The sequence below is a fragment of the Bombina bombina genome, chromosome 12 (assembly GCF_027579735.1).
Source record: "Bombina bombina isolate aBomBom1 chromosome 12, aBomBom1.pri, whole genome shotgun sequence".
NCBI lineage: Eukaryota > Metazoa > Chordata > Amphibia > Anura > Bombinatoridae > Bombina > Bombina bombina.
The window spans coordinates 18,167,094-18,178,526 of record NC_069510.1 but is presented as its reverse complement, the minus strand read 5'-3'; the positions used below and the strand labels follow the sequence as shown (position 1 = coordinate 18,178,526).

General features: G+C 39.4%; 1 protein-coding gene across 1 annotated transcript; it reads right to left on the bottom strand.

Moving 5' to 3' along the window:
• Positions 1–262: 262 nt before the first annotated feature.
• PIERCE1 (piercer of microtubule wall 1) lies at positions 263–10,276 on the bottom strand. Its single transcript, XM_053695506.1, has 3 exons — positions 10,091–10,276; positions 9,036–9,114; positions 263–502 (listed from the first exon to the last, which is right to left on the bottom strand). The coding sequence occupies exons 1-3, from the start codon at positions 10,228–10,230 to the stop codon at positions 320–322; spliced, it is 402 nt and encodes a 133-aa protein (XP_053551481.1). The 5' UTR covers positions 10,231–10,276; the 3' UTR covers positions 263–319.
• Between the last annotated feature and the right edge of the window lie 1,157 nt (positions 10,277–11,433).

Here is an 11,433-nt window from a genome sequence, read left to right as displayed (position 1 = left end):
CACGGCTATATATTTTGTAGAAGTGGGCTGGGAAGCCATCTGGGCCAGGGGATTTAAATGACTTTGAGTTTTTAATAACCTGCTGTATTTCGGCTGTATTTTTTCAATATAATCTAAAAAAAATGCATCTACATATTATTCTCCAGCTAATCCTTGCTTTGAATACATCATTCTATCCAGCATTTATTTGTTTATGCCCCTTTAATTAAATCAGTAATTGCACTTCAAAGACAATGTGTACAAAAAACGCAAAACAAAGGCAGTAAGTATTGCACTGTTTATTTGATGATTTAAATGTATAGATCTTACGTAATTTCGGTTATTCAGAACCACCCTTTGTATTATAGCTTTTGTGAAAATTCAGTCTGTCATAATATGTAATGAGATTATCGGGACCGGTGACATAACATTTGTCACTAAATGTGTTCAAGCTGTTGTTCCGGTACATTCCGCATTTTATAGCCTTTTCTGAAAACTTGTCAGATATTGCATTAAACGATGTCTGGAAAAAAACAAAAAAAAGTATTGTTATGACATAAGGATAAAATAAAAAGATAATACAGCATTTTTTTTTCAATTAATGCACGTAACATAGGGCACTTTAAATGTATTACAGTTTTTTTTTGTAATATAGAAATTCCGCTACATAGAAAAATACATTTTTATTTTTATGCTTTAGGGGTGTGTCACTTTCTACCAATAAAAGGCTAGATTACAAGTGGAGCACACTTTTGTGTTTGAGTTTGTATCCGCTAGGTTTTTGCGCTCGGCAGTTCACGATCGTATTACGAGTTAAAAAGTAAAAAAGTTTATGCTTGCGTGCACGCATACTCACAATATAAAGATAGACTACACAAAGTCGCAAACACATCATCCCGTTCCCCCATAGAGGCCCATTTATCAAGCTCTGAATGGAGCTTGAGGGCCCGTGTTTCTGGCGAGTCTTCAGACTCGCCAGAAACTGCAGTTATGAAGCAGCAGTCTAAAGACCGCTGCTCCATAACCCTGTCCGCCTGCTCTGAGCAGACGGACAGAGATCGCCACAATTCAACCCGAACTAGTACGATCGGGTTTATTGACACCTCCTGCTGGTGGCTGATTGGCCGCGAATCTGCAGGGGGCGGCATTGCAATGCTGTATACGGAGAGCGTATTGCTCTCCGTATTCTGCGATGTCTGTCGGACCTGATCCGCACTGTTGGATCAGGTCCGACAGACATTTGATAAATAGGCCTCATAGACTTTAATGGAGCAGTGATTTCAAATAAACTATATTTATAGTAAATACACACTGTAGCACTTTATTAAATATAAATATTGCATAAATATGATTTGTCATGTTTTCAGCTACTTGACTGCAAAGGGCTCCAATGCATATCTATATACGTATACATATGTATTTATGTGTTTATATGTGTATATAAGTCTGTAAATACATATAAATATATATATATACACTTCCTAACACCTGAGACCTCATATCTTTGAGCCCTTATAACTTTTTAATGCAATTTATTTAAAAATATTTTTATCAGACAGTGTTAATTTGAATGTTACTACTATTAAATGTATTTGTGCTGTTTTGTGCAATGTTTTTGGCTCTCGTAACAGTTAACCACAGCTCTGAAGTCTCTGTAATCATTCTAGTGTATATAGCATTTGCACTCACGCGTTCGCTTTTACTTTCAACTCGTTATACGAGCAGTATTTAACTTGCGTGCAAACAGGCGCAAAACCCTGATATTCCTCAAGCACAACAGTTACTGTGCCACCTGTAATCTAGCCCAAAAGAAATAGTGGGAAATAGAGTAGTAGTCAACAAATATTCAGTTTTCTCATTAGTGTTAAATCAAAATGAACAGCTTTACCCTAACTTTTTTCTTGTAACAACATGACATAGAATTGTCTTTAATATGTGTGATAGAATTGTTTAAAGGGTTATAAGTGTTTTTTTTTTCTTTCAAATAATAAAAACGCATCATCAGTTAGGTAAAAGTTTACACATTTAAATCCACTTGCTTTGATTTTTAAACGTAGCTTGCTTCAGTATAAAAATTATATTTTAATTTCTTCTCCAAACGGCTCTAACGCCGCCCCTAAACGTAGGCCGAGTTTTCTCATTACCTTGGTGATTTTATCCAACAATAGCAGGCCACTAATTAGAATATTTAGAACTATGTGTCGCCTCAAACTCTGCATGCACAATGCAAAAAGAGGGCAATCGCGTGCACCGTGACTGCCAGCAGGCTCCTAAGCAGGACAAGATTTGTGCATGCGTGGGTCACAGAGAAGACAGAATGCGCATGCGTGCCACCATTACTGTTCTGCCTAGGTATACATAATGAGGATCCGGAGGAGTATGGCAGGATAAAGAATTTATTTGGCAATATGCAGGTAAACAAAATAAAATTGCTAAAGGATGTTGTTTGGAAAGTAAAAGTTTGTTACGAAGTTTGCAAACGTAAAGTTTTTTTTTTTTAGGTTTCCTATCCCTTTAAGTTAATGGGACATTACAGTATTTTTTTATTAATACATTATTTGTTGCATTTTAAAATATCTGCATACAAAATAAATGTTTTTCAAGCATTTAAAAACTGTATTATTATTATTATTTATTTAGTAGAAGCAGTTTAACATCAGTATCATTAGTTGTCTAACCCCGAGATACACTGTGTTGCTCAGTTTAGTATTAACACCATTATTTTTGTCTTACATTGTTTAGCAAGTAGACCAGAGTTAATTCAAGGTGCAAAAAAAAAAGCTATTTTATTTTGCTTGCATTTAAAATGATATTTTTTTCTTTCTTGCCTATGGAGTTATGTTTCAGTTCACCAATGCATGATCATCGCTATCAGCCAATGAGCTTTTATACTGCAGTATCCGATGTGCACTAACCTGCTAGCGTTAATGTTTACCATTCGTCTTTAAGGGGACGTGAAATCCAATTTTTTTCTTTCATGATTTATATAGAGCATAACATTTTTCAATAACTTTCCCATTTATTTCTATTATTTAACCCTTTAAGGACACAGCTTTCAGTTTGCTCAATTGTTTTATGACGGAAAAATTCTGTCATATGTCCTTAAGAGGTTAATTAGCTTCATTCACTTTCTATCCTTTCATGAAAAGTATACCAAGATAGGCTCAGAAGCTGCTGATTGGTGGGTGCACATATTTGCCTCTTGTCATTAGCGTTCAGCTAGCTCCCAGTAGTGCATTACACCTTGTTTAACATAGGATACACATAGAACGAAACAAATTAGATAGATTAGATATAAAATGGAAAGTTAATTAAAATTGTACGCTCTATCTGAATCGTGAAAGAAAAAATGTTAATGCAGAAATGGCTTAGCATGTTTAATTGTTCTTTTACATATATGCAGTGCTCTGTTTTGTGGAACATAAAGTCCAGTAAAAATAAACTATATATCGCATATAATGCATTTCTTACTTATATATTCTCAGCACTGGGTAAGCTACCAAAGAAAGAGGTCTTACAAATCAAACATGACATTGTTCTCTTGCTAGCCTATCTTTATCTTGTTTACTGGCATATTATTGCTACAGCCTGAAAAACACAATATGTTGCTAAGATAAAAATGGATATTTTCACACTTCCCAATAGAAAATAACATTTTTGTTTATGCCTAAAACAGATGCACATAATTTTATTCTCGTCAATAACTAACAACAAAAAATAACTGACAACAGGAAACGTGTACAGCGCAGTCAGTAAATATGTAATCTGGTCTAATATATATTTACTAGTCCTAAAGCCCGTGTACACGAGCCATTTTTTTGCAGTACAGCGGTTCTACAACTTGCTCTCTCTCTATCCCCCCTCTCTTTTGCTCTCTCTGCACCCTCTCTTTTGCTCTCCTTTTCCCCCTCTCTTCTGCTCTCTATTTTGCTCTCTCTCTCTCCCCTCTCTTTTGCTCTCTCTCCTCTTTTTTTGCTCTCCCCCTATCTGTTGCTCTCTCACCCCTCTCTCTTTGCGCTCTCTCCCTCTCTTTTGCTCTCTCCTCCCTTTTTCTCTGTCTTCTCTCTCCCTCTCCCCCTCTCTTTTACTCTCTCTCCCCCTCTCTTTTGCTCTTTCTCTCCTCTCTTTTACTCTCTCTCCCTCCCCCCTCTATTTTCCTCCCTCTCTTTTGCGCTATCCCCCTCTCTTTTGCGCTCTCCCTCTCTTTTGCTCTCTCTCCCCCTCACTTTTGCTCTATCTCCCCTCTCTCTTTTACTGTCTCTCCCCCTCTCTTTTGCTCTCTCTCTACCTCTTTTGCTCTCTCTTTCCCTCCTCTCTTCTGCTCTCTCTCCCCCTCTCTCTATTTTGCTCTTTCTCTCCCCTCTCTTTTGCTCTCTCTCCCCTCTCTTTTGCTCTCTCTCTCCCCTCTCTCTCTCCCTCTCCCCCCTCTCTTTGTTCTCTCTCCCTTCTCTCTTGCACTCTCCTCCCTCTTTTGCTCGCTCTCCCCCCCCCTCTTTTGCTCTCCCCCCTTTCTTTTGCTCTTCCCCCCTCTCTTTTGCGGTCTCTCTCTCCCCCTCTCTTTTGCTTTCTTTCTCCCCCTCTCTTTTGCTCTCTATCCCCCCTCTTTTGCTATCTCCCCCCTTTCTTTTGCTCTCTCCCCCCTCTCTTTTGCTGTCTCTCTCCCTCTCTTTTGCTCTCTCTATACCCCTCTTTTGCTCTCTCTATCCCCCTCTCTTTTGCTCTCTCTCTCCTCTCTTTTACTGTTTCTCTCCCTCTCTTTTGCTCTCTTTATCCCCCTTCTTTTGCTCTCCCCCCCTTTCTTTTGCTCTTTCCCCCTCTCTTTTGCGGTCTCTCTCCCCCTCTCTTTTGCTGTCTTTCTCCCCCTCTCTTTTGCTCTCTCTATCCCCCTCTTTTGCTCTCTCTATCCCCCTTTTTTGCTCTCTCTATCCCCCTTTTTTGCTCTCTCTCTCCTGTCTTTTGCTCTCTCTCCTGTCTTTTGCTCTCTCTCTCTCCTCTCTTTTGCTCTCTCTCTCTCCTCTCTTTTGCTCTCTCTCTCCTCTCTTTTGCTCTCTCTCTCCTCTCTTTTGCTCTCTCTCTCCTCTCTTTTGCTCTCTCTCTCCCCCCTCTCTTTTGCTCTCTCAAGTCCCACCTTTTGCTTTCTCTATTCCCCCTCTTTTGCTCTCCCCCCTCTCTTTTGCTTTCTCTATTCCCCCTCTTTTGCTCTCTCTCTCCCCTTTCTTTTGCTCTCTTTCCCCTCTCTTTTGCTCTCTCTCCCCTTTCTTTTGCTCTCCTCCTCCCCTTTCTTTTGCTCTCTCTCCCCCTCTCTTTTGCTCTCTCTCCCCCTCTCTTTTGCTCTCTCTCTCCCCTCTCTCTTTTGCTCTCTCTCCCCCCTCTCTTTTGCTCTCTCTCCCCCCTCTTTTGCTCCCCCCTCTCTTTTTCGCTCTCTCTCTCCCCCTCTCTCTTTTGCGCTCTCCCCCTCTCTTTTGCTCTCTCCTCTTCTCTTTTGTTCTCTCTCCCCCCCTCTCCCCCTCTCTTTTGCGCACTCTCTCTCCCCTTTTGTGCTCTCCCCCTCTCTTTTGTTCTCTCTCCCTCTCTTTTGCTCTCTCTCCCTTCTTTTTCTCCCCCCTCTCTTATGCTCTCTCTCCCCTCTCTCTTTTGCTCTCTCTCCCCCCTCTCTTTTGCTCTCTCTCCCCCCTCTTTTGCTCCCCCCTCTCTTTTTTGCTCTCTCTCTCCCCCTCTCTCTTTTGCGCTCTCCCCCTCTCTTTTGCTCTCTCCTCTTCTCTTTTGTTCTCTCTCCCCCCCCTCTCTTTTGTGCACCCTTTCTCCCCTTTTGTGCTCTCCCCCCTCTCTTTTGTTCTCTCTCCCTCTCTTTTGCTCTCTCTCCCTTCTTTTTCTCCCCCCTCTATTTTGCTCTCTTTCTCTCTCTCTCCCCTTTCGTTTTCACTCCCTCCCCCTCTCTTTTGCTTTCTCTCTATCCCCCCTCTTTTTCTCTCTCTCTCTCTATCCCCCCTCTTTTGAGCTCAAGACTCACTCTCGTCTCCCATCTGCATGGCCCCACCCACATCACATCCAGCCCTGCCCGCTTCACACCCGGCCCGGCCCCACGTCTGGCCCCGCCACATCGGCCCCCGGCCCCAGATGCCAGGTCAGTCTTGAAGGCCAGGTGTGTTTGTCCTCGTGCAGTCTCTACTGCGCATGACAGCTTTGGACAAACACACTTGGCCTTTTATATTATAGGATATATATGTAATGTAGTGCAATATGTAAATTTATACAAATTTATAAGTGTATACACTTATACATACAGATACGCACACACACTACATAGCATACACTTATACATATAGATACACACACACACTACATAGCATACACTTATACATACAGATACACACACACTACATAGCATACACTTATACATGCAGATACACACTTATACATACAGATACGCACACACACTACATAGCATACACTTACACATGCAGATACACACACACACTACATAGCATACACTTACACATACAAATACGCACACACACTACATAGCATACACTTACACATGCAGATACACACACACACACTACATAGCATACACTTATACATACAAATACGCACACACACTACATAGCATACACTTATACATGCAGATACACACACACTACATAGCATACACTTATACATGCAGATACACACACACTACATAGCATACACTTATACATCCAGATACACACACATTACATAGCATACACTTATACATACAGATACACACACACTACATAGCATACACTTATACATGCAGATACACACTTATACATACAGATACGCACACACACTACATAGCATACACTTACACATGCAGATACACACACACACTACATAGCATACACTTATACATACAGATACACACACACTACATAGCATACACTTATAAATGCAGATACACACACACTACATAGCATACACTTATAAATGCAGATACACACACACTACATAGCATACACTTATACATACAGATACACACACACTACATAGCATACACTTATACATGCAGATACACACACACTACATAGCATACACTTATACATGCAGATACACACTTATACATGCAGATGCACACACACTACATAGCATACACTTATACATGCAGATACACACACACACTACATAGCATACACTTACACATGCAGATACACACACTACATAGCATACACTTATACATACAGATACACACACACTACATAGCATACACTTATACATGCAGATACACACACACTACATAGCATACACTTATACATGCAGATACACACTTATACATACAAATACGCACACACACACTACATCATATATGGGTATGCCACTGTTCGTTTCCCTAGTGTTAGCACTGCTCATCCTATAAAACTGAAGGCATGCTAGTATTATCACCAGGGGTTAGAGGTCATCACTACCAGAGGCAATGCGGGACAGATGGCAAGCACCCGGGACAGTGGGACAGACCCCTAAAATTAGGACTGTCCCGCGAAAATCGTGACAGTTGGAGGGTATGGGGTTCTTGAGCCCAAATCAAAATACTGCTTTAAAATGAAGCACTTTTTGAGAATTTAAATAAACGTTTATCACTTGCTGTTTTGCATAATAAATGTGAAAATGTTATAAAAATAAGGGATTTAATACTTTTTCTATGCTGATGCATTTTGTCCATAAATAAAAATGACTTTAAAGTTCTTTTAACAAACGTAACAAAATAATATATTTTAAGTATGGATCTTCCAGTACTGACCTTTAAATCATACAGTGCTGATTATTTCTGCTAGCTAATCATCAGTGATGAGTAGAAATATGTCTGTATTAATTGTAGCCTGTATGAGTTTAATTGCAGGTTTGACTACACCGAAAGGAATAAAAACATAGGCAAAGCGTGCTGCCTTCCTTAGCTGAATTATCAGACAGTGCAAGTGGGTCAAAATGGAATGCTACTTTAAAGGGGTGTCAACGTAAAAAAAGAAAATGCTGTAATGTGTTAGACCATTTTGTTATTTTACTATTGCTCGCATATAATTGTCTGTTCAACCCTGTCACATGTGTTTGCTGCCTGCAAATTTTTTAAACACATAGTCAGTCATCTGCAGAGCAGCAGTGCACTGCTGTGAGCTTGCTAAACACATCTGATGAGCCAATGCAAAGAGACATATTTGTGTAGCCACAAATAACCAGCTAGCTCACAGCAGTTTGTTTCTGATCTCAATCCAATTCCTACCTAGATATGCTTTTCAACAAAGGATACTAAGAGCAAAAAATTATAATATAAGTAGAAATAAACCCTCTTAGAATTGCATTCTCTAAATCATAAATGTTTATTTTCATTTCATGTCACTTTAAACATTATTTCTCTTCAGGGCAACATACGGGACACCTGTAGTGCTATATACATATGTAAATATAAAAACGATATTTGTTTTATTATAGGGAATGGTGCCTTCCTTTATATAAAAGGTAGGGAAAAGCTACAATTTACCAGTTAGAGGACAAATGACGAGTCCCCCTAGTGTTAAATATAGTAAATAACTAAAGGTCTTACTCATAGACCAGCTCAGTGGTCTACAAGCTTTTAAAGGGACACTCACGTCAAAATGAAACTTTCATGATTCAGAAAGAGCAGCAATTTTAAACACATTTCCAATTTTCTCCCATTAACAAAATGCACATTTATTTTTACATTTACACTTTTTCAGTCACCAGTTCCTATTGATCATGTGCAAGAATTCACAGACTATACGTATATGCATTTGTGATTGGCTGATGGCTGTCACATATTACAGGGGGAGTGGAAATAGACACAACTTTGATATTTGTTAGGAAAAAATCTACTGCTCATTTAAAGTTTAGACTAAGTACTATTGTATTGATTTTTTGATCTTGTATTGTTTAGGCAAATCTACTGGATCCAAGGATCAAACCATGTCCAATGATAAAGTAGAAATTAGAGGAACTTGTCTCACTGGAGGGTATTGAACTCCACTGAGCTGAGCATTCTCTGCCATAGAGATTACTGACACATAAAACAATTAGCAGGAGCTTACCGGCATCTCGTGTACAGTGGGCGGCCTGCTGCCGTACGTCTGATTGCTGGTTCTGTACAGTGGATTTGTTGCTTTGCTTCTGAAATGTTGGAAGAAAAACAATGATGTGGTTAGTGCATTCTGCTGGTGTCACAATCGTATAGATATGGCCATCAATGCCACCTATACTAAAAGGAGGACAGAGATCAAAATTAGCCCGTTTGAAAGGGTGTTAATTACGCAATGAAATCTTACAGTAACAGTACTATTTATGGCAGTATTATTATTGCAGTTGGAGGAAAATATCAAGAGAGACCCTAATGGTCGGTAACTGCAGGTAAAATGGTTTATTTATTGTCGCCTATAGTGGGTTCACATAATGATTTTGCTACAGATTTAGTAGCCGGCTCTAAAAATACCACAAATAACTCAATAAGTGTAGAGACATAAAGGGATAAGAAAGTGCAAAAGTAAAATGCTGTTATATGTTAAAGCATTGTATATTGCTTTATTGCTTGTATATAACTATGTGTTTAACTCTTGCAAAGTCAGCTATAGAGCAGCAACACACTACTGGGAGCTAGCTGAGCACATCTGGTGAGTCAATGACTAGAGATATATATGTGAACTCACCAGTTATCTCCCTGTAGCACACTGCTGCTCCTGGGGATACCTAGGTACGCTAATCAACAAAGAATAACAAGAAAGCAAAGTAAATGTGATAATGTACTTTATTTGTGTAAAACTATTTTAATAACAATTAATATTTATTTATTTATATTGCACATTGATTCCTGAATAATTGTTTAATATTTCTAAAGTACAGAATGTGGTAAATAAGAAATAAGTAGGTGTAATTTAATTGCACACTTTGGCTTCTAAATAATTATAATTGTTTGACAAACACCAGGTAAAGGATACTTTTTGTGTGCACATACTCTGAATTCATCAGCATATGATGAGCGGCTCATATGAAGAAGTAAAAGCTATATGCTCCAGTGTGTAAGTCTACAGAAATCTGGCCCAGGACCCCAATAAAACTGCACTGTTTTAGCTTATCACCAATCAGTACTGACCTGTACCCAGGGAGCCACTGGTCTGGATGGTTAAATTTGGCCGGTAAGTGTTCTGTCACTCGGTAGAAATCACTGGTTTTGGGCAGGAGTGGCTCTGTGTGCTGTGCAGTGATAGGCGCAGGACTAGAATCGTCTGCCATAGTGTCTGATTCTGCCAGCACAATCCTCAGTGTAACTAAGCCTGGGCTAATCTGGTACTTGTTGTGGTAACTGGCCCTTGGCAACGGTTGCTAGGAGACCACTAGAGGGCAACAAAGTAGCAGCCTCCATTCACAATGCAGATGCAATACAATCAGTGGCTCATTGAGTATACTTGTACATACTGCTTAGGGATACAACATGACACACAGTGAATTGTATAAAATGTCAGATTTCCATAACCTCATCACGTTCAAACAAATGCAAAACTCATTCATTTTGCTGTGTTCTTTGTATTTGTTTGAAAGCACAAAACAAGTGTTTCTTTAAAGAGACACAAAACCCCAATTTTTGTCTTTTGTGATTCAGATAGAACATACATTAGTACACAACTTTCCAATTTACCTCTATTAGCAATTTTGCTTCAATCTCTTGGTATTCTTTATTGAGGAGCAATGCATTACATTTGCAGATAGACACACATATACATATATTTTGGGGCAGATAGACATGCACATACATACATACATACATGTAGAGGAAGATAGACACACACATACATATATGTAGGGGCAAATAGACACGCAAACACACACATACATGTAGAGGAAGATACATATATGTATGTGCGTATGTCTGTCTGCCACTACATGTATGTATGTGCGTGTGTCTATGTGTTGCTACATGTACGCATGTGCGTGTCTGTTGCTACATGTACGTATATGCGTGTCTGTTGCTACATGTACGTATATACATGTAGCAACAGATAGACACACGCACATACGTACATGTAGCATCACATAGACACACGCACATACATACATGTAGCATCACATAGACACACGCACATATATGCATGTAACAACAGATAGACATGCACATATACATACATGTAGCAACAGACATGCACATACATACATGCAGCAACAGATATAGACACGCACATACATGTAGCAACAGACAGACATGCACATACATACATACATACATGTAGCAACAGATAGACACACACATACATGTAGCAACAGACAGACATGCACATACATACATACATACATACATGTAGCAACAGATAGACACGCACATACGTACATGTAGCATCACATAGACACACGCACATACATACATGTAGCAACAGACAGACATGCACATACATACATACATGTAGCAACAGATAGACACGCACATACGTACATGTAGCATCA